Raw genomic sequence first — 27,325 nt, forward strand, 5'->3', positions numbered from 1 at the left:
ATTTTGTATCCTGAGACTTTGCTGAAGTTGCTAATCAGCTTAAGGAGATTTTGGGCTGAGACAATGGGATTTTCTAGATATACAATCATGTCATCTGCAAACAGGGACAGTTTGACTTCCTCTTTTCCTAATTGAATACCCTTTATTTCCTTCTCCTGCCTGATTGCTCTGGCCAGAACTTCCAGCACTATGTTGAATAGGAGCGGTGAGAGAGGGCATCCCTGTCTTGTGCCAATTTTCAGAGGGAATGCTTCCAGTTTTTGCCCATTCAGTATGATATTGGCTGTGGGTTTGTCGTATATAGCTCTTATTATTTTGAGATACGTCCCATCAATACCTAATTTATTGAGACTTTTTAGCATGAAGGGTTGTTGAATTTTATCAAAGGCCTTTTCTGCATCTATTGAGATAATCATGTGGTTTTTGTCTTTGGTTCTGTTTATATGCTGGATTACATTTATTGATTTGCATATATTGAACCAGCCTTGCATCCCAGGAATGAAGCCCACTTGATCATGGTGTATGAGCTTTTTGATGTGCTGCTGGATTTGGTTTGCCAGTATTTTATTGAGGATTTTTGCATCAATGTGCATCAATTAATGAGCAAAATAACCAACTAACATCATAATGACAGGATCAGATTCACACATAACAATATTAACGTTAAATGTAAATGGGCTAAATGCTCCAATTAAAAGACACAGACTGGCAAACGGGATAAGCAGTCAGGACCCATCAGTGTGCTGTATTCAGGAAACCCATCTCACGTGCAGAGACACACATAGACTCAAAATAAAGGGATGGAGGAAGATCTATCAAGCAAATGGAAAACAAAAAAAGGCAGGGGTTGCAATCCTAGTCTCTGATAAAATAGACTTTAAACCAACAAAGATCAAAAGAGACAAAGAAGGCCATTACATAATGGTAAAGGGATCAATTCAACAAGAAGAGCTAACTATCCTAAATATATATGCACCCAACACAGGAGCACCCAGATTCATAAAGCAAGTCCTGAGTGACCTACAAAGGGACTTAAACTCCCACACAATAATAATGGGAGATTTTAACACCCCACTGTCAACATTAGACAGATCATCGAGACAGAAAGTTAACAAGGATATCCAGGAATTGAACTCAGCTCTAAACAAAGTGGACCTAATAGACATCTACAGAACTCTCCACCCCAAATCAACAGAATATACATTTCTTTCAGCACCACACCACACCTATTCCAAAATTGACCACACAGTTGGAAGTAAAGCTCTCCTCAGCAAATGTAAAAGAACAGAAATTATAACAAACTGTCTCTCAGACCACAGTGCAATCAAACTAGAACTCAGGATTAAAAAACTCACTCAAAACCGCTCAACTACATGGAAACTGAACAACCTGCCCCTGAATGACTATTGGGTACATAATGAAATGAAGGCAGAAATAAAGATGTTCTTTGAAACCAACGAGAACAAAGACACAACATACCAGAATCTCTGGGACACATTCAAAGCAGTGTGTAGAGGGAAATTTATAGCACTGAATGTCCACAAGAGAAAGCAGGAAAGATCCAAAATTGACACCCTAACATCACAATTAAAAGAACTAGAAAAGCAAGAGCAAACACATTCAAAAGCTAGCAGAAGGCTAGAAATAACTAAAATCAGAGCAGAACTGAAGGGAATAGAGACACAAAAAACCCTTCAAAAATTAATGAATCCAGGAGCTGGTTTTTTGAGAAGATCAACAAAATTGATAGACCGCTAACAAGACTAATAAAGAAGAAAAGAGAAAAGAATCAAATAGATGCAATAAAAAATGAAAAAGGGGATATCACCACCGATCCCACAGAAATACACTCTACCATCAGAGAATACTACAAACACCTCTATGCAAATAAACTAGAAAATCTAGAAGAGATGGATAAATTCCTCGACAAATACACCCTCCCAAGACTAAATCAGGAAGAAGTCGAATCTCTGAATAGACCAATAACAGGTTCTGAAATTGTGGCAATAATCAATAGCTTACCAACCAAAAAGAGTCCAGGACCTGATGTATTCACAGCTGAATTCTACCAGAGGTACAAGGAGGAACTGGTACCATTCCTTCTGAAACTATTCCAATCGATAGAAAAAGAGGGAATCCTCCCTAACACATTTTATGAAGCCAGCATCGTCCTGATACCAAAGCCAGGCAGAGACACAAACAAAAAAGAGAATTTTAGACCACATGATGTATTATTTTGAAAAGTGTCTGTTGGTGTCTTTTGCCCACTTTTAAATGGGGTTGTTTGGTTTTGCTTTAAATTTGCTTAAGTTTCTTGTAGAACTTAAGGATAATACACCTTTGTAAGATGCATAGTTTGCAAAATTTTTCTCCCATTCTGTAGGTTGTTCACTCTGATGAAAGTTTCTTTTGCTGTGCATAAGCTCATTAGTTTAATTTGATTCCGTTTGTCAATTTTTGCTTTTGTTGCGATTGCTTTTGTCATCTTTGTCATGAAATATTTGCCCACTTCTATGTCTAGGTTGTCTTCCAGGGTTTTTATACTTATGGGTTTTACATTTAAGGTTTTAATCTATCTTGTGTTAATTTTTGTATATGGTATAATAAAATGGTCAAGTTTCAATCTTCTGCATATGGCTTGCCAGTTATCCCAGCAACCATTTATTATTAAAGGAAAGCGTCCTTTCCCCATTGCTTATTGTTGTCAGCTTTGTTAAAGATCAGATAGTTGCAGGTATGCAGCCTTATATCTGGGCAATCTGTTCTGCTGCATTCATCTATGTGTCTGTTTTTGTACCAGTATCATGCTGTTTTGGTTAGCGTAGCACTGTAGTATAGTTTGAAGTCAGGTAGTGTGATGTCTCCAGCTTTGTTCTTTTCCCTTAGGATTTTGTTTTTTGATACATGCTTTTTGATACATTTTCACTTAGAATTTTGTTTTTGACCATGAGAACAACATGATCACCCACTGTTTAAGGCTCAATTTGTACTTTGGGAGAAATGGCCTCTTCATATTATATAGATGTAGCCTGAATAGACTAGCATGTATTTAATTGGTAATAAATAAATATTTTTTGATAATTATCTTTATGGTTTATATTTTTGAAATTTCTACTGCCTCAGTTATAATCTGATGGGAGCTATTTATGTCACTAGCTTTTTTGTATTATTTTCTAGATTACATTTTTCAAAATAAAGATTTTCTAATTTTTTGTTTTTATTTCACATCCTATTTTGGACAGGGGATAGACTACACAGATTTCCCCATGCAAAACCAGTGAGAGTCATTTTACCTATTCATGTCAATCAACCTTACTAGAAAAATAAAGTGACTTCTTACCTCCTTAGAGAAATGGATTAATCTGGACGAATTAATGCTTACAATCACTAAATTGAAATGGCCATTCTCCTCTATTGGTTGATAAGATTGCAGAAGGAACCCCTTAATTAATTGTTTTCTTAATATCCAATTTAGCTTCTACAAGTATGCCTGAACTTAAAAGTATAAACTGAAGTACAGCTTCTGAGAACAACATGGTCATTTACCCACTGTTTAAGACTCAATTTGTACTTTGGAAGAAATGGCATCTTCATATTGTATAGGTGTAGCCTGAATAGACTAGCATGTATTTCATTGGTAATAAATAGTATGGAAAGAATAATAAAAATTTATGTTTTATTGTATTTTTCATAAGCATGATTCATGTTTTTAAACTTATTAAATTTTATTTCATAAAATATTAGAAATGAAAATATTGTCATTAAATGGATGTTCCATAATTTGGGCCACTATTTTGCAAAATAAAACATCCATATAAACAAAGCAATCTCACTGGTAAATAACTCAATACATGTTAGAAGTCTAGAAGATGATTGAGGAGACCTCAATTATTTTCTCATCCTTCAAACTTAGGTTTACTACTGTGAATTGTCTAATAAAACCTCACCATCACCATCACTGAAACCGTTATCTCTTTCTTACCCACAGCCCTACTTTCTTGTCCTCCAGCAGAGGTATAATTTCTTTTGAGGAAATCACACTGCGTAGCCTCTAAAAAATACAATGTTCACAACCCATACCATTTACATTACACTGGTTAGTACTTTTATCTGAACAAGGTTAAAACTCAGATAATGAGCAAATGTTTTCTGTATTTTAACCTATAAAAAAATAAACAAAAGCCATTATTGGCTGGTATATCCAAAATCAACACTCTTACTTTCAAATTATTCCATTCACCCACCTTCTTATTCTCATTCATCTACCTTATTCTGAAATATGCCTCAGAAAATGACTTTTACACTTTTCTTGCACACTTTTCATTTACATGCTTGTTTATAGGAATTTATAATGGATGAATTATAACTTTCCCTAGTTTCTTTCTTTTTTTTTCTTTTTTTTGAGATGGAGTCTCGCTCTGTCGCCCAGGCTGGAGTGCAGTGGCGCAATCTCAGCTCACTGCAAGCTCCGCCTCCCGGGTTCACACCATTCTCCTGCCTCAGCCTCAGCCTCTCCGAGCAGCTGGGGCCACAGGCGCCCGCCAGCACGCCCAGCCAATTTTTTTGTATCTTTAGTAGAGACGGGGTTTCACCGTGGTCTCGATCTCCTGACCTCGTGATCCGCCCGCCTTGGCCTCCCAAAGTGCTGGGATTACAAGCGTGAGCCACCGCGCCTGGCCCCTAGTTTCTATAAAAGAAAAAAGACATGGACTTTTCAATATTGCTAGGAAGCTAATAAACTCTAAATGTAATAATAAAAAAAACCCTCAAAAGATGCAAATGCCCATTTTGGCTGAACATGGAGAACATGAATCTGTCTAGTTTTGTTTGTGTAGCTATTATTTTGTTGCTAATTTTAAAATGGGTTGCAGACATTTAATCTTATTGCATCAATAGTTTTTAAAGGAGGGAATATAAATCAAAGTTGGCATTGTGCATCATGATAGAAATTGATGTAGAAACTTGAAAACAATATATTTTTTTCATTTGCATTAAGTGTGCTATAATAATGAGAGTCTGTGCTAGCTCATATGGTGTAATCAATCATATGTTATTGCTTGGTAATAGTATTTATCTTCTCCACGCAAGCAGTGGATCCAGCTCAGGGCAGCCTTTCCATGCAAGTATTGTCATCCCTTCAGGGCCCTGAAACAGATGGCTTAACACTTTATTTAGGTTTTACAAAAGTTAGAAATTCAGATAGGAAGATGTGCACTGTTTAGAGCTGCAAGAAGCACAATGCTTCATATACCCTTTTATTGCCTGATAATATCGAATATGACCTTTGTTGTCTTGATGTGACTTTACTGGCTTTTTACTTAATTTGAATAGTGTAAGACATTATTCTCTGTTAATCACTGCTGAATACTACATTTAAGGAGAAAGTTGTTGGTTTGGGTTTTTTTTTTTTTTTTTTTTTTTTTTTTTGACTGAGTTTTACTCTTGTCACCCATACTGGAGTATAATGGCATGATCTTGGCTCACTGCAACCTCTTCCTCCCAGGTTCAAACGATTCTCCTGCCTCAGTCTCCCGAGTAGCTGGGATTATAGGGATGTGCTACCATGCCTGGCTAATTTTTGTATTTTTAGTAGAAACGGGGTTTCACCATGTTGGCCAGGTTGGTCTTGAACTCCTGACCTCAGGTGATCTGCCCAACTCAGCCTCCCAAAGTTTTGGGATTACAGGCGTGAGCCACTGTGCCTGGCCGGTTTGGGGGGTTTTGTTGTTGTTTTGAGATTTCAAAAGCCTTTATGTGTAATGGATGTTTTTAATTTTTTCTAGTTTAATGATGAGTTGAACTGCTCACTGCTAAGCTTTCAAGTAGAAAGTTGCCATCCTGCTTCTCTTCCTGTTGGTACATAGCCTACAGTTGGATTTGTTCCATTTTTTAACATTTGCATAATTGATTCATCTTAATGTTAGATTTTATGGAAGCATCAAAGGGTCATCTTTGCTAAAATATGAAAAATATAAACAAATAAGAAACAAACAAACACCACATAGTAGAGGGCTTAATCTTAATACTAAAATCTGCTTTATTTAGAATTGTTTAACATTTTAAAGTGTTCTGGTGTCTAGAATTAAAATTTCAGGTATCAGTCTTTAGAAGATGATAAAATCTTACCATTCATTCATTAAATAAATTTTGTATTTATCAACATTTATTGAATACCTACTATGAGCAAAAATATCTGTTAGATGCTAAGAGGTATAAGAATGGGAAAAAGGAAACTATTCCTCTGAAATAGTTATTTTTAGTCTAAATTGGCATTTGATCTAATGGATTTTGAGAGTCTTTTCTTCCCACAATCTTATTCATTTAAACCTAAAGCTGATATACTACAAGGATTCAGGAATGATTCAATTCTCCTAAGAGATTTCTTCTGGGAAATGGCTGTTTCTAGATGGAGTTGTATCCCCAGAAGGTATTTTAGCATTTCTTTTTTCTTCCTTGCGGCTTTCACAGTTCAGGATTCAACCGACATTAAATTATTAAAGCAAAGTGAATAAGAATATTTTGTCAGACATGTTGACTTTGATTCTTAGTAGTTTTCAAGTATCTAGGTAAATTATTTTTGGAAAAAAAGGCTTGCTTAGCCTAAATAAGTAAAATAGAAAAGTTAAGTCACTAAAAAATATTTAATCATTTGTTATTGCAATGTTAATTCTACTTTTATGAACATACTCAATAAAATAAAGAATATAAGAAGGAAAATAATTTTATAATTTGGGTTCTTTAAATTACTTAGAGCTCAGGAATACTCTATATCTTTTAAAAGATTAAGATATTTAATGGTGCCGGCGGCTTGGGAGAGTGAGTGCTTTATTGGTAAACCAGTTCTTCACATGATTATTTAAAAAAATCTGACAGTTTAAACATTTTTTAAAAATTCAGAGCATTAAAATAATATAGATCTTAGTAGATTGTATAACATTTTAATACACAAGTTTATTTCTGGACTTTTTTCCATTTAAATGGATCTCTTTATAGATTAAATGATCACTTGTCTTTCAGTGTTTATATAACATTGCATCTGCCACTCTCGAAATGCCCCTTTTGAAATGCGCAAGTAAAGTTCCGTAAATATAAAATAGCTGCCTAATCAAGTTTTCATATCACTGTTAAACTGTTTTTGAGATCACACGTCAAGACTAAAATTGCAAGTGAATTTTTTGAGACAGATTGTCTGTTAGTTTCTTTCAGAATGACGATTCTTTCTTCCCAGAAAATTACTTTCTCTTCCCTTCTCCAAATAATAATAGGCAAAATACACTCAATTCAAATTGACATTTCTTCAGATATATTTTAGTTGTTTAGGTGCCTGAGAACTTCATCTTTGGAAACCTATAAAAGGTAACCACCCATTTTCCCTTTTTGTGGGTTTGAAAAATGTCCTCTTAAAGGATTTGGCTCATGATAGATGACTACATCATTCCTTCCAGAATCAACAGGAAATTAAATGCTGAAATAATGTATCTTTACAGTTTTAATTTCTACCATTCATAAATATTAATCTAAATAATTCCTTTAAGGAAATATGGGCCTGTATAACTTCTTCAGAGGCTCTTTTCTTTTCATGACATTTATAAATTCATCCTATGAATAGAGTATTATGAATGAAGAGCTTCCAGTCTTCCTGAATCTTTGTTTATAAATAGAATAAATAGCATCTGATTCAGAGTATCATCTGTTAGCAGAAAATGAGATAATAATTAGTATTTTGCTTAACATATAGTAGATACTTATTAAGTGTAAATTTTTATCTAATATGCTGATTTGTAGTTCATTATGAGTGGTGTAGATAGAGATGCTGCTGTTTGATAAAATGTTGATAAATCTTAGTATTGCTAAAGCAAAAAAAAATACCATATACATAAAACAACTTAGTTAATATTATGAGAAAAGTCGTACAATTTTCCACTGCCTTTAAAATGAAAGTTCCTGTCTGTATCATTTGGAATTAAAAAAATTGAAAGACATTGAATAGCAATATTAATATTAATTAACTTTAAAAGATGTCTGGTTAAAATTAGGGCTTCAAATGGAGTTGACAGGATATCGTTTAATCCTACTTTGTGAATAGATTACATAGAATTTAAAAGTGACCTGTTCTTTGACAGACAAAGTTTTTGGTGGCCAGTGAAATGACACAGACTAAAGAAAAAAGACAGCATTTTAAACTGAGAAATACCCTTTTTATGGAACATTAAGGATTGATTAAATGCCCAGAAATCCAGGATATTACACTAGAGCTAGCTGATGGCAGGCATTATTTTATTTTCAGAAAAATATATACTTCATAAAGATCATATATAAAGGACGATTTTTGAATCTAACATATGCTACAAGAAAGAATAATATGTAATTAATCTGGTAAGAAAAAAAGAACATTTACACCTATGAATTATCTGTTTTCTTTCATTTTTCTGTAATAATTTCTTAGATCAAACCTTGGAAATGCTCACTGCAACCCAAAACTTACTTTGTTTCCAATCTTTTATTTCTGTTGCCGTAAGAATTGATTGAAACCAAAAGTATGTTAATTACAAAGACTTCGTTGGTTGAAAAGGTTCCAAATGAACACTATTAAGCACAAACTTCTTTCGTAAAGACTACCTTAAAACTAAAATTTATTTTGATCACTTTTATCCTAATTCCATTTAGGATAGATAAAATTTGTTTAGATAAAATTAATTTAGATAAAGAGCACTGGGTTTCTCTCTCATCTCATCCTGATTCAGACTGTATTAAACAACAGAATTTTTCATCTATTCCTTACCAAGAGAAACATACGAGTTAACATCAATAATTCTAATAAATTATTAGAAAAACTCCTTATATATCCTCTTGCTCTACTTGCCTCAGTTAAAACCCAAATTTTTCATTGCTAATTATGTGTGTGTACGTGTGTGTGTGTGTGTGTGTGTGCGCACGTATGTATGCATGCGTATGTGCGAGTGTATAACTCTTACATGGCAATTACCTTCCTAGATACTCAAAGTGATAGATACTTGAAATCCATTAATTAATAATAAACTATAATAGCAACTTACTTTGTGGCCTTTTTAAATGTTTTGAGCACACCTATATGTTTTTAAAATGTTCAACATTATAAGTTATAAACTGATCGTTAATAACCATATGTAAGTCAATTGCTCCATTTAGCATTGTTTAGGCACTAATGTATATAATTTAAAGCACAGAAAGCAACTACAAATGAGTTGATCATTTTAACAAAAATATGTTGCTTTCATTTAGATATGCGCTAAACATTAACACCAATATATTACAGTAACAGAATCCCTAACATTTACAGATAACAACTCATAATAGGTTTGTGTTTTGTGACTGTATTAAAGTATCTCTAATTCTTCCACCTCTTATCTTATAGGAAATAAACGATGTGGATGTACAGGAACTTGTAAGAAGGTCAATTGGGAGGCTAACGATTATTCGGCAGACATTTCCAGTTCCCCAGAATATAAGTCAGCGGTGTTTCCGTGGCAACCATCGAATATCTTCAACATTGTGTGATCCAAAGGATCCATTTGCTCAGAATATGGAGGTATATTATAAGTGACAGGATATTTCTTCCAGGGTGCTTTGTTGGGCAATTGCAAGGAGAGCTTTATGAGTTGCATTGGATTCAAAATTATATGTGTTATTTCTGAACAATTCTCCTCCTCTAGCAATTTCATAAGTCTAATGGGAAGAAAGTGCTAAGAATTTGCGTCTTTGTTCTTTTTGATCTCATTATAGAAAAATTTCTACTTGTTTAATAAAAAAATATAGTAAGTAAAGGTTATTTTCTTCTAAACAAGTAGGTCCATAACATTTCCCATAGGAGAATTTGTGGTTGGTACTCCTGATTCCAAACTCTAAATTATTAAACTAATAAATGTGCTTGACTTTTCTGGCATAAGAAGGACATAGATATTTATTCTTTTTAAAAAGATTGGCCTCCAGTATGAATAACTCCAACAAAAAGTTTGTTATGAAAAAAGTGCTGTAGCATTGTATGGTCATATCCAACTCCGAGAGGATACTGCTGAAACCTTCAGCATTCAGAATAGAACAAAGAATTTGAAAGATACAAATAAAATCTCTGAACAGCAAAACAGAGTACACCAAGTCTCTGTAGCTTACTCATAAGAATGCCCTTTAAATACTTACTTGAAGCCTATTTCTTTTTCTTAAGGAAAAGCCTCTCTGATTTTTTTTCCCTTTGCACTGGAGATCTCAATATGTCAATTTGAAGGGGGTGTTACACAAAGCAGGCACACAGGACAACAGCAGGGAGCATTAAGGGGCCCTCTTAAGCAAGAGACGGGGGAAAAAAATCAATCAGGTAAACTAACTCATATAACCTGTCAGTATAGGACTCTTCCTGCAAAAACAAATCTGTGCCATAAAACAACTCCTAAAGGTATCACTGCACTATAATGCTGGCGTATAAGTTAATATTTAAACAATAACCCTGAGATATCAGCAAATATTAAAGTCATGGCCAATTTTAGAAGTCAGCAAAACCTAATATATTTTAGAAACCTGTTCTTTAAAATATTTACCATAGGAAACATTTTAGTACTTCGAGATTTTCAGTTTTAACAGTTTGGAAATATAACCCTACGAAAACTAGTTCCTCTCTAATAGTACTAGATAAATAAGGTGTTTTGCAAAATTACTCTGAAAAATAACCCCACAACCTCCGTATCCTTAGTCAACTTTGAATTTTTAAAAAAGGATTTGCCATTTATCCAACCATTTCTTCTAATTACTATCACTGTAGTGTGCAGACTGGCTCCAGGATCATTGCCTTGTAACTTTCTGTTGCCTACTAGATTTTAAGCTCCTTTAGAATAGGTCCTTTCCATGGCCAGGTGCAGCGGCTACACCTGCAATCCCAGCAATCTGGGAGGTCAAGAGGGAGAATCACTTGAACCCAGAAGCTTGAGACCAGCCTGGGCAGCATGGCAAAACCCAATCTCTGAAAAAAAAAAATAATAATTACCCAGGTATGGTGGTATCCTCCTGTAGTCCCAGCTACTCAGGAGGCTGAGATGGGAGAATCACCTGAGCCCTAGAGGTCGAGGCTGCAGTGAGCCAAGATTGTGCTACTGCACTCCAGCCTCCAGCCTGTGTTTCAAAGTGAGTCCCTATTTCAAAATAAATAGATATGTCCCTTCAAGAACCCAGCATCATAAGTACCCATAACATGCTTCTGTACCATTTCCTCCACCATAATTAACACAGTGCTTTGGATCTGTATGAATATATATGTTGGAATGTAATTAAGGAGAAGGCAATAGTCAAAGTAAATCTTCTGAAGCCTTAACAACGTCTCCTTAAATTTCAGTTCCACCGTTATCTATATGGGTATTAGTTCATTCTCACACTGCCATAAAGTACAGGGAAGAGGTTTAATTGACTCACAGTTCCTCAGGGCAGGGAAGCCTCAGGAAACTTACATTCATGGCGAAAAGGGAAGCAAACGTGTCCTTCCTCACATGGCAGCAGGTAAGCGAAGTGCTGAGCAAAATGGGGAAAACCCACTTATAAAACCATCAGATCTCGTGAAAACTCACTACTATCATGAGAATAGCAAGCAGATAATCGTCCCCATCATTCGATTACCTCCCACCAGGTCCCTCTTATGATACGTGGAATTATGGGAACTACAATTCAAGATGAGATTTGGATTGGGACACAGCCAAACCATATCAATATGCTTATAATGTCCCATGTTTGCATTTTAACTGGTCATGGATATAATTGATGTGAAAATGATAGAATTCTAAATAGAAAAAAATAAATGAAAGAATTTTGATTTAGAAAATTATAAAATATTAAAAGTGGTTTTTGTCAAAAGAAGTATCAGGAATGAGATACAAACTTAAGAAAAATTATTGACTGTGTCATTTAGGGACAGCAGAAATTATTTTACAGCATATTTGCCTAACAACAAAATCTTTCCATTTCAGTTGATGAGGACTTCAATATCTATGAACAAATATTTTATTTATATCTATATTCCTAATCTTACCTGAAACGATAAAGTATGGGGAAGCACCAACTTCCGCCTGACTCATACCTTCATCTTGGTCCTGTCAAACCCACAGATGGAAGAAAATAAGAAAACTAATTTTGCTTTGAGGATTTGTTACATGTTAACACCCCTCTTATGTGTGATAGAATTTGATCTCTGGACTGTTACCTATTGTAATATACATAGAGAAGTAAAATTTAGAAAAAACAGAAAATACATTTCACAGATTTTTTAATTAGTGCCCAAAGACTGAAACCCAAGATTAGCTGAAGTTGCAAAATAAATATTAAAGAACACCTTTTAGCTAGAAAATGGTGTTTTTGCAACATATGTAACAAGCAGGAAGTGATCCCTTTACTGCTTAGTGAAACTAATGTTAGTTTGGCTGCTAATGGAGAGAAAACAGAAACATTCTAATACTTTTGCTCCTTTCTCCATCTAAGAAAAATTGTCTTCAAATTGGGAAGGTTAGAGTAAAATTCATTGAAAGAAAATATTCCACTGGTTCAGAAGGAGCAGGGAGATAGCAAGAGTAGGGGCACTGCTTTGAATTAGGATTGCCAAATAATTGCCCAGAGTAGCCAATCAGCCAGCAGGAATTATCAAAATATGATAGCTCAGAAATACTGGAGAAACACTTAGGAAGAGGACCAAGGTACAGGAGATTGGTGTATTGTCCCAATTACTGAAAGGAAGGAAAAAAGATTCTCATGGAGTTTAGTATATTAAATGTTACTATGTAGATAAACTGTAGAATATATTATTAAATCAATGGTTTGGAGTACCTCAGATAAGACAACAGGGCTTCCTTAAAAACAAACACTGCCAAACTAAGCCTTTATTTATAAGTTTTTTTTTTTTTAGATTGGGAGAATGTCATAAAGCTATGTGTTGCATGTTGACTTTTATGTGGTGTTTGACAAATTTTTACCTGAAATCCTTAGGAAAGATATTGAAAAGTCTTGACAGAATGATGACACTGAAACATTTTCACCAAAGTGTTCCTGAAGGCAGAAGATAGTGAACACTCTGGCCTCGGATAGAAAGCAAAATAAAGCTCGAAAATATTTAAGTCTCATTATTACCTTTAAAAGTTATAACATTTGTGTATATACAATTAAAAGTAATACTTCAAATTATTTACCAATTAAACTATTTAGTTGATTTTCTCCAAATCTTCAAACAAAATTGATATCTAAATGAATCAATCAAATCTTCAAGCAATATTGATATGACTAGAATATGCCTTAGATGTATTCTGTGGCTTTGAGTACTTCCTGATATCCACAACTTAGCACCAGGGTTTCTTTTGTCCCGAGTTTGAGGGTTGTAGAACCAGATGAATATTCAAACTGCACTGATAAACATTCTATTCCTGAAATGCAAGGAACTGTCTATGGTCATTCACAAGATTCTATTCTTGGACCTAATATTTTTAAAATGTCTATCACTACGTGAATGAAGATGAATAAAACATGCCTATCAAACTTGTAAATGGCATAAAGCTAGAAGAGAAAGCTTATGTTGTATTAGATAATCAAGTTCCAAATTGTTAGTGTTGACTGAATAATAAGCCTAAATTTGAAAAAGCACAGATAAAGTATAGGTTCAAAATCAATTACCTGAAGCCTAGAGGGAAGAATCCTGGTTTGACAGCTGTTCAGATCCCTTAAGTTGAAGGTAAATTCGGTGTGTGTATCACACAAATCATATTTGCTGTAACTATTTTAATATAATTGTGGTCTCTATGTCAGAAGAATTTTGCTAAGATAAAGAGATCTAATGTCTTACACTATTCTCTCCTAGTCAGATCACATCTGTAATAATGTGTCAATTCTGGATACTAAATTTTTAACAGAAACATTGAAACACAAGAGAAAGAGAACTAAGATGATCAGCCTAGAAACTATACCAGGTGATGAAAACTAAAAGAAAGATATTTCAAAGCAAGCCATAGATGGTGTCAAATATTGAAAGCTTGTCATGTAGAGGTGAGTGTTGAGGTTTGGTGATGTCAAAGAATAAGTGTAGTGCCAGTAAGGTAGAGAGAAATGATTGGTCATATGTGACATACTGGAGTCTATGATTTTAGAGGTGGTGTATGTTTCCGTTCAGTAAATCGTCATTTGTGTTGGTTGAGGCCTAAGTAGAAGTGAAGATCATCTGTATAGAAATTGAAGTGACCTTTTAAAATGATGAGAGATAGCTTGGTATTATTGTGAAGGAGGAGTGAAAGGCCTTACAAATAAAAAAAAAGACCAAAAGATCAGTTAATGATGACAGAAAAAAGTAATAAAGTGTAGCATAGGAAAGAGTGTGAAGCTCGAAGAATGGGCACTTGCCTGCGAAAGAAAAAGTGTCAGATTAGGAGAGGTAATGAAAAGCTCAGAGAATATTACCACCACTTCTTTACCCTGCAGTTTGGAATGTGGACAAATGAGGAGATGTAGTCATTTATTGAAAATGCCTGTCACGTAACAGGTACAAAGCACTCACCTTTAAGACTAGCATAGATGCTCAAAATACATGCCTCAGGGTCTGCAATAGAGAATGTGCCCCAGCAGTGTCAGGTTTGGATAGAACCCAGGTTACCAGATTTTTCATGTCTCAACTTCTGTCAAACACACCTAGCTTTAAAATTGACTTTCTTTTTTTCTCCTCTCTCCATCCTTTGTCTTCTTTTACTTGACAACTGTTTATCAAAAACCAAATATGTGCTAGGCTTTAGGCTAAACCTAAGAGAAATAAATTACAGGGAAAAATGGAAGAGAAAAGATGTACAGTATGAGTCCCCATCCAGGAGGAATTTATTCTTTTGTGGAAAAGGTAGATTTAAAAAAGAATTTAGTATTCTGATATGTTTCAAAGACGTATGCACTGTGTGTTCCTTGTTACATATGTATACATGTGCCATGTTGGTGTGCTGCACCCATTAACTTGTCATTTACATTAGGTATATCTCCTAATGCTATCCCTCCCTGCTCCCCCAACCCCACAACAAGCCCTGGTGTGTGATGTTCCCCATCCTGTGTCCAGGTGTTCTTATTGTTCAATTCCCACCTATGAGTGAGAACATGCGGTGTTTGGTTTTTTGTCCTTGCGATAGTTTGCTGAGAATGATGGTTTCCAGCTTCATCCATGTCCCTACAAAGGACATGAACTTATCATTTTTTATGGCTACATAGTATTCCATGGTTTATATGTCCACATTTTCTAAAGACACATGCACACGTATGTTTATTGCGACACTACTCACAATAGCAAAGACTTGGAACCAACCCAAATGTCCATCAGTGATACCCCAACAATCTTAAATACACGTTTACCAAAGGGAAGAGTAAAATAAAGCTAGAAAAGTAAGATGAAGCAAGTGTCAGGCAGTAGAACCAGGAGGGATTAGGAAAGGCCAGACGATTGTGTATTATTTTGATTTCCCTGGACATGTATCCTTCGTGTAACTTCTATATTTTCCTGTTGGGTCTTTACTGCCTAATTCCAACCTGAATGTTGATTCATGGACTAGTTTTAGCTGTATAGCAGATTTCAGCCATTCTTTTGTAGTCTATCTGGTAATTATCGGGCAAAATGGGGAGTGGCTGGGATAGGGAGTGAAAATAGCCAGTCCTAGTATTTCCTTATGAAGGACAAACTTGTATCGCACATAATACATTGAGCGTTCAATGTCTCTTCAAAAAAGGCCTACAAGTATTATACATATAAAATGATACTTAACAAACACAAATGATTGAAGATTTACATGGTATGTAAAAGAAAACTCACAAGGCACTGTTAGGAAGTTCTTATTAAAAGCTGTGCATTGCATCAGACTCTAATTATCTCAATAGCCAAAGCTTAGTACCATTCTGTGATGTGGGTAGACTATTTAAAAAATTTCCTCCATGATTAATTATAACCCGAGGACAATCCACATATTCTCCCGTATGTTTTTAGGAAATACCGTGATAACAATACACTTCCAAAAACCTGAAAAACACAAATGCTTTAATATGGAATTAATTTTCATCACTACATTGATTCCTCATTTTTTTATTTTATATTGAGTTTTTCCTTCAGAGGAAATATAACATTAAGCAGCTTTTATTGACCTAGGATTCCTTTTGGTATTATGTTTTCTGAATAATTTTTAACTTCTTTGAAAAATAAGCACCTTTGGTGATTAATTGACAGTATAAATAGTAGCTCTGGTGAAACTTAATTGTAAGAATACAGTTAAACCTTAGCAAAAAATTGGCTATAATTTATTTTTCAATCTATGTAGAAAGAAGTTAATAACATGGTTGTCTTAGAAGAAGAAAGTGTTAATGTAAACACACATTCACAAACAGTTAATAGTTTATGGTATTTGTGAAATCAATGAATTGCAATGCATGTGTATACCTGTATAATTTTGTATAGATCCTTGATCACTATAATACATATAAATGGTTGTGTTCTTTCATTATTTCATTTAAGAATCTCCATATACACAAACATACACACAGTTGACTACTTCTTTTTTATGTACCTATGACATTCATATATGAGGTCAAGTTGATATTTTTCCGTCTGAATAACTAGAATGCAAAAACTTAACATATTCAGAAAATGTATTATTCAGTTTGCCCTTCCAATCTTAAACCCTTAGATTCTTACCTCCTCAGAGAGAAATAAGGGCCAATGATTTTCTAAGGTCTAACACTAACAGCCTTATCTCTGTCGAAATTTCTTTCTTTCTTTTTTTAATCTTCTCTTTCACACTTAAATAAGCTGAAAAAGCAATTGAGGCCTACAATCAGACAAGACTTCATTCTCAATGACGAAATTGCCCAGGAAATGACAAAAGAAACCTTCTGCTTAATAACCCAGTAAACCAGCCATCTATGACATGAACAGAAGCAGCTGAGACAATTATTTTTTTTCCTTATTCTTGATGACTGGTGTCAATGATTCTAATGATCACTTTCTAATGTCTTTTCAGATTTCCAACCTTTACATATATGACACGGTGCTTCTGCTTGCTAATGCTTTTCATAAGAAGCTGGAGGACCGAAAGTGGCACAGCATGGCAAGTCTGTCATGTATCAGAAAGAACTCAAAGCCCTGGCAGGGTGGGCGCTCCATGTTGGAGACCATCAAGAAGGTAACTTCTTAATTTTCATGTAAAAAGGATATGGTAAATAATTATTTGACATATTTTAGAAAAAGGGTTTCCTCTTTAATATTTCTATGAATTCTAAGCACAAAACAGTGTAATGGGGAAATTAAATATTGAGAAAGAAAAAAGGTGAGAGAGTCATCAACATATAAAAAGGGGAGACTTCCTTATTTATAAGGGAATTTTATGCAAGTAAAAAAAATTGTGGTTGAGATATACTGACTTGACTATGTCATTAGCATTAGAGATACTGAAATTATTTTGGTGCCTGTCGCAAAATACAAAAGGCTTTTAAAAAACACATGCCATCCACTAAAAAAATTAACAGTAGACTTAATTAGCACTTTTTCAGTTAGATAATATACATGGTAAGACACTGGATGTGATGGCCTTTAATTTATCTTATGATAAGGATAGGATTCATAAGTAGATATTATGTTGCAGCATTTGTGAACTATTTGAGGTAACTGATTGCATTATTTTTCTTCACTGTCAATGTGTTGCTTATTCCGGCTGTGAATCTGTTTGGCTTAGCTACCTGTTCCATTCCCAGAAGGCAGTTTATGTTGTTTAGCTCCTCTCAGTGGTATAAGCATTCTGCAGTTTATTAGACTCTTTGTCATGTCATCCTTCCTGACATTTTCCATTTGTCTTGTACCGCCTCTTGGATTTAAAATGAAATGATTAATAAAACAAAAAAATTCTCTTATACCCTTTACACAAAGGAGACAGACATTTGGAAGTTTATATTCTTTATTTTACCCATCCTTTTTCTTTCTGCATGTATTTTCCTTTCTTTCTTGAAACCCAAAGAAAAATAGCTAGTCAAATGAAGTATAAATGCCCTTAAAAAGTCAGAGTAAAATATAAAAATTTAATATTAGAAGTGAACTAGGTGTACAAAAACTAGAAGTAGAGGAAATAAATATTTTAAATAGAGAATAGGCTGGATCTTTCTCTTGGTACTTGTATCAGTCCCTTTTCTGCTGTTCTAACCGATTACCACAAATTGGGAAATATATAAAAAATGGAAGTTTTTTGGCTCATGATTCTCAAGGCTGGGAAGTCCAAGACCATGGCACCCACATCTGGAGAGGGTCATCTCATGGCAGAAGGGCATCACATGCTAAGCAGCTGCACAAGGTAGAGGGAAAAAGGGGGCCAAGACTTCCTGGATAACTAATCCACTCCCATTATACGGGCATTAATCTATTCATAAGGTGGCATCCTCATGATCTAATCACCTCAATGTCCCCATCCTTAATGCCATTGCAATAGCAATTAAGTTTCAATGTGAGTTTAGGAGGGGAGACTAAAATCATAGTATTCCATCCTTTGACCCCCAAAACTCATGTCCCTGTCACATATAACATATATTCATTCTATCCCTGTAGTTCCAAAAGTTTTAACTTGTTTCAGCATTAACTCAAAAGTCCACATTTCAGAGTCTTATTTAAATCAGATATGGATGAGACTCACACGATTCATGATGATGCAAATTTCTGCCAGCTGTGAAACTATGAATTCAAAACTGATTATCTACTTCCAAAATGCAGTGGTGGGACAGTCATAGGATAGACATTTCTATTCCAAAATAGAGAAATAGGCAACGAAAGAACGATAACTGGTCCTAAGTAAGTCTAAAACCCAACACAAAAAATAATTTAAGTCATAAAGCTGAGAAACAATATTCTTTTACACCATGCCCTCATTTCTGGATACACTGAGACAGGGATTGGGCCCGCAAGGCCTCAGGCAACCCTACTCCCAGGGCTTTGCTGGACCCAGCTTCTGCAGCTCTCACAGGTTGGAGTCACATGCTGTTTTAGTCCTACAGTTCTGTGGTCTTAGGGATGGTCCCACTTCCATAGCTCCAGTAGTCATTGCCCTAATGGAAACTCTTTGTGGCAAGTCCAAACCCACATTTTTACTCAGCATTGTCTTAGTAGGAGCTCTCTGTGGTGGTTTGACCCTGGAGACAAGTCTCTGCCTGGGTCTTCATGCTTTTTGTGACATCCTTGTAACTTTTGGTGGAGGAACCCATAGCCAGAGTTCTTAATGCCTGAAGGTGTAACACCATATTGACGCTGCCACAGCTTACCACTTGCACTCTGCAGAGTGACAGCCCAAGCTTACCTGGGTCCACTTGAGCCACAACTGGGGCAGGTGAAGAATGTTACACTGAAATATGGGGAGAAGAGTTGCTAGGTGGCCCTGGACAGGGAGCCCATGATGAGTGCCTTAGGCATATCCCCTGAAATCATTTTGCCTTCCTAGAGCCTGTGAGGGCAGCAGCAGCTTCAAAGACTTTTGAAATTCCTTTTAAATATTTCTCCTATTGTCTTGATAAATAGCACATCGCTCCTTTGTAGCCATATTAATATCTTTAGCAAATAGTACTTGACTGCACCCTTGGTATTCTCTCCTGAATGTTTTATATATATATACATATATATAAATATAAATATAAAATTTTTTTTTGACAGCTCGCACAGGCTGGAGTGCAGTGGTGCAATCTCAGCTCACTACAGCCTCCACCTCCCGGGTTCAAGCGATTCTTGAACCTCCTGAGTAGCTGGGACTAGAGCCTCCTGAGTAACTGGGACTAGAGCCATGTGCCATCACACCTGGCTAATTTTTTGTATTTTTAGTAGAGACGGCGTTTCATCATGTTGGCCAGGCTGGTCTTTATCTCCTGACCTCATGATCTGCCTGCCTCAGCCTCCTAAAGTGCTGGGATTACAGGTGTGAGCCACCATGCCTGTCCCTGAACATACGTTTTCACTCTTTACATAGCCACCCTGTAAGTTTTTCAGATTTTTTGTCTGCTTCTCTCTTAAATATAAAATCTATCTTTAAGTCATTTATTTCTCTCACATCTTACTATATACAGGTAAAAGTAGCCAGGCAGAAGCCTGAATGCTCTGCTGTTTAGAAATTTCTTCAACCAGATATTCTAGTTCATTGCCCCTAAGTTCTGAATTCTATAAAGTCCTAGAATACGGCCACAATTCAACCAGGGTGTTTGTTACTTTACAGCAAGGATGGCTTTCAATCCAGTTTCCAATACCCTATTCCTCATTTCTGTCTGAGACCTCACCAGAACGTCCTTTTCTCTCCATATTTTTATGAGTATCCTGGTCACAACAAATTAAATAAACTCTTAAGAAGATTCAGACTTTACAGCTCTCCTTTTCCAAGTCCTCACTAGAATTGCCCTTAAAGCTCTATTCACAGCAGTACAGTTTTTTTGCTAGTCTGATCCTTCAAATTCTTCAAGCCTCTACCTTTATGCAGTTCCAAAGTCACTTCCACATATTCATGTATTTATTATAGCAACAGCTCCACTCATTGGTACCAGTTTTCTCTCTTGATTTCTTTTCTGCTGCTAGAATACCATGGACTTGGTAATTTATTAAGAACAGAAATTTATGTGGCACACAGTTGTGGAACTGGGAAGTCCAAGGGCTTGGAGCTGGCATCTGATAAGGGTTATCCTAGGTGAAAGGACACCACATGGCAAGCAAACGCATGAGACAGAGACCAAAAGGGGACCAAACTCTTATGACAATTAACCCATTATTGTTACTAATGCAATAACAGCATTAATCCATTCATGAAGGCAAAACTCTCATGATCTAATCATCTCTTAAAGTTTCTACTTCTTAATACCATTACAATGGCAATTGCATTTCAAGCTGAGTTTTGGTGGGGATTTCAAACCATAGTAATGCTGTATCTTCTTTGCCAAGGATAATTTTAACAAGAATTTTGGCTGTTTTCAGCAAAAGTACTTGAGAATTAAATGTATTGAATATATTGGCAGAGAAAGACTTTTCAACTGAAAAATGAATAAGTCTAATCTAGCCTCAAGGTGTTGCCAAAATCTAGCCTTATCTATGTAGAGAGCTGGCAGGTATAAATCCAAGGGAGGTTGTTGAACATGATTCTAATCCTGCCAATTTATTAATTCATGGTTTGGCTAGGATGCAGGAACCTGAATATATTTATTCTCCTGAAGCTTTCATACAAAGACAAAATAATAGTTTAGGAGGTTGCTTAGAAAACACTTTAGTGAGAAGATCAGGAGGAAGGAAAAAGAGACACCATAATATGTCAGTATTTTTCATGTAGAAATTCAATATATAAGATATTGCTGTTAGAAAAATAATAACCAAAACAATTATTTAATACAATAATTATGAAATTTTATTTTGTGGGACTATGTGTACATTTGTCCCTGTCAGCTTCTGCTCCAGTGTCACATTTTAAAGAAATATATCCATTCTTTGTGTCAAGAAACTCAGTTTGAATAATATACATGATTACAAATGTTCAATTTTATATTTTTTTCTCACATTTCAAAGTGAGTTTAAAAATGGATTTTTTTAAAAAAAAATTGTATTACTTTTTGCATCATATGAGTGTTTTTGGTCACCTATTTAGATGTCAATGCTGGTGATACTCCACACATCAAGTGAGAAAGAAAGTTCATTACTCACATAGAGACTCCCAGGAAGAGCAGAATGGCCCCACACAGATTCAGGCTGGTTTGGACAAAACAGAGGGAGTGGCCTGGGCATTTTTGGTGACTAGGGGTTAGGGATGGGAAAAGGTTCCCACTCATGCGGGCTGGAGATTTGAGAAGCTCAAGTTTCCCACAGGTGTCAATTAAGTAGATGTAGGATGGCCTTTCTTAATCAGACTGTACAGATGTGGGGCCAAAGAAAGGGAGGGTAAGGCTTAAAAAGAAGTCAGCAGCCAGCAACACAAATGAGGTCAGGCTCTTTATTACAATGGGAGTATTCTAGTGATGAAATTTTTAATTACATTCAAATAAATACAAAATGCCTATATTAAGGGCATGCTACATACACATTAAAAATCTGTGTGCTGCTGCACAAAGTACAAGCAAGAAGAGAACAAGTTTCTATCCCTAAATTAATTTCTATTCTTATTATGGGGAATGAAACAAAAGAATTAAAAATAATGTCATTGACATAGTAGTATAAATGTCTAGTAATGAGAAAGGTTGCAGTTTCTCAGGTACTCTTGTGTACCCGAGCTTTACAATTTATTATATGCATTGGTAGATTAAGTGCCTCCTCATTTTCATTCTTTTTTAAAAAATTAGCAGTTGATGCTTGCCTGTTGATTCCTGCCAAATATTATCAGCAGCCCTGTGCCATTGTTATTTACGTGGATGTTGTATGATATTTTTGAAGGAATTATAGTTTTAAAAATACTGAGTCTTTCCATCTATAACATGGCATCTATCCATGTAGTTAGCTTTTTGTAACCCTGATTAAAGATTTATAGTGTTCTTCACACATATTTTCATTGTATTTGTTTCTAAACTTTTATAGGATGTGTGTGTATGCATGTGTGTGTGTGTCTGCATGCTATCATAAAAGAGATATGTTCCATTAGGTGTTCAAACTAGTTATTGTAGGTATTAAAGGAAGATAATTGATGTTTCATATATTTTTTGGCTGACTTGATCAACTTTCCAAACTTAATTACTGGTTCTCTTGTATTTTTCAAATACCCATTGATTTCATTGTCAAATAAAATTAATCACTCCAATTCTAATACTTTATGTATTGGCATAGACTTAAAAAGCAGCATGCAACAAGTATACTCTTAAACATACCAGGAGCATTATCTGAAAAGAGGATTTTAAAAAATTTTGTAAAGAAAGTATTCTTCTATTTTTGTTTTATTATATTATGTACTTAAGTTCTTTTATGTTTTTATTAGTAACTTGTACAGTTATGGAGTAGCAAGTCACAATAAAGTTAATCTAACCTTTTTACTCCATTTTTAGATATAGAGAACCGAACTTCAGAAAAATTAAATGATGTACTAAGTGTTGCATAGCTAATTAGTTTTCAATACCAGGTTTTTTGGTTTCTAATTTGGCGTCTGTGTACTTTACCATTTACCATTTTTCTTGTTCATGGCAATCATTTTTATTCACTCCTGTCAAAGTCACTTGGCTAAACATGCACACCAAGAAATCATGGGAATAAACACCCTCAATTAATATTATATAAACCATATTTAAGTTTTAATATGGCTTGTTTTTCAGTCTTTATTATGACAAGCTACATTGTTGTAGCTTCTCATGAAAACTATATTTATATATTGGGAAAGAGTTTTCATGTAGTATAATTTAATTTGTTAGTGTTATGTAACCTAGAGCCAGCTTTCAAACTTTTTAACTATATAAATACAATCAATAAATTTGAGCTGCTCTGGAAAAAAGTAGGAGGGGATTTCCACAGACTCCCACCACAATCAGTTCTTAGACCTACAATTTGAAAACCACTGCCCTGGGATATTTATAAATCAATTTGCCCAGTGCAGATCTACCTTCTTGGAATAGTGCCATGTCACTGCAACACGAGTAGCCTGTTTTTATTTACAGAAGTATACTATATTTAAATAGAAATCATTTTTCATTTTTTTCTTAGTGTTAATATTTTTAATACTGAAACAATTTCCAACAGGACACTTCATTCATGTATTAATCACTCTTTTAAAAGGTATTTTTCAAATTTCTATATTGTAGAATGTACTGTGCAAACTCACTTATGGAATTACCCCCTACCCCCTACCAAAAAAAAAAAAAAAAGAAATTTAGAGGCCAGTAATGAATATTGACTAACTATACAAAGAGCTACACTCTAAGGCCAGAAACAACAAAAAGATCCAAATGTGGTAAATATAGGATACTGTAGAATCTTAGAGAAGAGTGTAATGTGCTGTGGTACATACTGAGATACTTGCTTCACAGCCAAGAAAGACATCTGAGCCTCTGTTCAGGAATTGCCATGGACAGGAATTGTTCCACCCTCTTTCTAGGGGCAGCATGAATCCAATGAACAGTCATTGCAAAACTAGATATGTCTAAGTTCCTTTCTTCAGGGGACAAATATGAAGGGTTATCTACAGACTGGTACATTGGATGACCTAAACTGGTATTGTATTTGCATCACACTTTCATCTCTTCCTCTGTCCAGTCCCTCTTCCCTCACTCCATTGCAAGTGCGCTCTCAGTAGCACTTCAAATAAACCTCCTGCATACAAGCACATCTCCATCTCAGACCTATTTCCTTGAGAACCCAACTTAGAAAATAGATTAGAAATATTTGCATGGAACTGATAGCATCTTAATGGAAATTTGAAAACTAGCAGGCTTAGGATATATAAAGCTATGGGAGGAGGATATTTCAGGTGGTAGAGTGCTGTAGCTGACATATCTATTAGAATAAATCATTTGTCCAATGACAAAAGTTGATTAATTTACCAGAGTGCAGAGAACACATAAAATTGTTTAGACTGGAAAGTGATTTAGGAAAGAAATTATTTTGTGGGTAAATATAAGACACTAAATAATTTTTGGAAAAAAATCAGACCTGAATTTTAGAAAGAACACCTTTACCTCTTTTATTTAATTTTTTTAAAAGCTAAGAAAAATCTTAGATTCAAAATTATGTGATTGCACATAAAATCACTGGCCATTTTCTATGTATTCTATATTAGTAAGTGAACTAAAATTTAATAGATCATTGAATCAAATTCTTTTGCGTTGTCTTAATTGACCAATTTCTGTTAAAATTTTTGTAATTATTTTTAATATGGAATGTGGGAAAATAGAAAACATCAGTTTATGCAATATGTCAAATATTTAAGTACCAGTACATTTTCTCATATTGATATATGTTGAGCCCAACATATATCAATATGATATCTGATAGAGTTATCTTGATATATGTTGATATCTCAAAAAGTATTTTTTGAAATGATAAAAATATTGAAATTGTACCATTTCTTACATGGTAATTTATTCACTCAACAAATATTTATTGAATACTACCATATGTTGTACCACAAGATCAGAGAATAGGGAAGGAAAATAGAAATATCAAAAATAATTACAAGCATGATTTGTTCTACAAAAGGGGAAATACCAAGTGTTCTAGAAATACGTCATTGGAGGGCCTACTTAGGCCTGAGAGTGACAGATAAGTGGAAACGTTTAGGCTGAGTATGCATTAGCCAAGAAAGGAAAATGAAGAGTATTCCAGGAAAGGGGAAGGAAGAATGTTTCATGCAAATGAAATAGAATGTTTCCAGGCTTGTAGGAAAGAGAGCTTAACACATTGAAGCATCTGAAATAAGCCCAAGGCAGCCAGAATAGAGACATGGCTTCTAATTAGCTAAAAGGGGGAAAGGCCACCAAGGGTTTGATAAACGATGTTGAAATTTCCAAATTTTATTCAAGGAATAACGTGACACTGAAGGATTTTTTTTTTTTTTTTTTTTTTTTTTTTTTTTTTTTGAGATGGAGTCTCGCTGTGTCATCCAGGCTGGAGTACGGTGGTGTGATCTCAGCTCACTGCAACCTCTGCCTCCTGGGTTCAAGTGATTCTCCTGCTTCAGGCTCCTGAGTAGCTGAGATTACAGGCACGCACCACCACACCCGGCTAATTTTTGTATTTTTAGTAGAGACAGGGTTTCACCATGTTGGGCAGAGTGGTCTTGAACTCCTGACCTCAGGTGATCCATCTGTCTTGGCCTTCCAAAGTGCTGGAATTACAGGTATGAGCCACCACACCCAGCCGACACTGAAGTATTTTAAACAGGGTGGTGATAAAATCAGATTATCCCATCCTTGCCAAGTAGAGAATTCTGCAACTGCCATTGAACCAGACTGACTGCATGACAGAACACCAATTAAGAGGCTAATCCTCTTACTTAGAGAGGACCCAGTTAGGGTGTGGGCCATGGGATGGATAGAAGTAGATATCCTTGAGGATATTTACAGGATTGAAATAAGATTTGGTGATTTAATAAGTGTGTAAGGAAGACAAAGATTAAAATAATGATTCCCAGGTTAATGGTTGGGACAAAACGAACTCTAATAAGTTGTCATGTTTGGTTTTGTGGGCTTTTAAAAAGTCTGCATACTTAGAGAAATGGAGACATTACTTTTTGTGTAAAGCACTATGTATCACTTAGAATTTACAAATCCGAAGGAAAGAGAGAGAATTTAGGAAAACATAATCTGGCTTACCACAAACAGTATTGTCTTGAAATATAAGGTAGCCTTTTTGCAAAAATGTGTGCAAATAAACTTTTTGCCATGGGGATTTAAAAACTGCCATCCATGCTCTTGGAATAGGCCTCTTGTCGATTCACCAAGATACACTCCAGCTTCAGGTCATTTTAATCATAAAGTAGGTAAACTGGAATAGATTTAATTTAATTCAGTTCAACATGCCCTTCTGAGCAATTCTCTATGATATAATATGTTATACCGAACACACAGTTTACATAGTCCAAAGGAAAAAATATGAGACACAAGATGAAGGTTTCAGTTTGGGCTCCTCAGTTAACCGGTTGACTTAGGGCCTAAGGGGCCCCTAAGATGGAGACAGCGTGATCACAATGCTTATAACTTCCTGTTTACTTCTCAGCTGGCTGTGAGTCTCTATTATGAATGACTATTTGAGTGTATATGTATATATGCAAATATATGTATATATACACACACATAATGTTACATGGCAACTCAAATTTTCCTAGATATTTCACACAAACTAGATTCTTTGTATTTGTCTTCTTCTCCTTTTTTTTTTTTGCATCTTGTATCTTAGTTCCTATTTACCCATAAAAATATTTATTTGTTGGGTAGAAAATGTGGTATTTTTCTGGTTAGGGGTTTTTCTCTCTGAACCTGATGGTGATGAAACATGAAGGCATCAGGGCTCCCTGCTGAGTCTGGCACCTCCCAGAGTATTCACTGTCTTGCTGGGCCCATGCTTATATTAACAGATTATCCGTGGTTACCACACACGTCTGCAGGTTACAAGGAACCTAAAAATATGTATAAGGAAATTAGGCAAATATGATAAATATTTGATGTCCCACATGATCCTCCAAAATCTTAAGTTCCTTTGCCATTTCAAGCGTAGGAAAAGATTCTTCATCATAAACAGAATGACAAAGTCTCACTAATTTTTTTTTTTTACTTTTTCCCCAAATTTCCTAGCCATAGGTGAATAATACATTTTGCCTTTTAGAAACTCATTGTCCAGTGGTAAATTATTCTC

The 27,325-nt window shown here is 35.1% G+C and overlaps 1 protein-coding gene across 2 annotated transcripts in view; it reads left to right on the forward strand.

Annotated features, from left to right (window-relative positions):
• The window catches only part of GRID2 (glutamate ionotropic receptor delta type subunit 2), a 1,459,902-nt gene that overhangs the window by 907,371 nt on the left and 525,206 nt on the right, over positions 1–27,325 (forward strand). For both annotated transcript variants that reach the window (XM_003257534.3, XM_030819132.1), the window contains 2 exons: positions 9,395–9,568; positions 17,028–17,189. In XM_003257534.3, coding sequence (XP_003257582.1) covers positions 9,395–9,568; positions 17,028–17,189 — 336 coding nt within the window. The remainder of the gene's footprint in view (positions 1–9,394; positions 9,569–17,027; positions 17,190–27,325) is intronic.

This window comes from Nomascus leucogenys, chromosome 9, assembly GCF_006542625.1.
Source record: "Nomascus leucogenys isolate Asia chromosome 9, Asia_NLE_v1, whole genome shotgun sequence".
In the NCBI taxonomy this organism is placed as follows: domain Eukaryota; kingdom Metazoa; phylum Chordata; class Mammalia; order Primates; family Hylobatidae; genus Nomascus; species Nomascus leucogenys.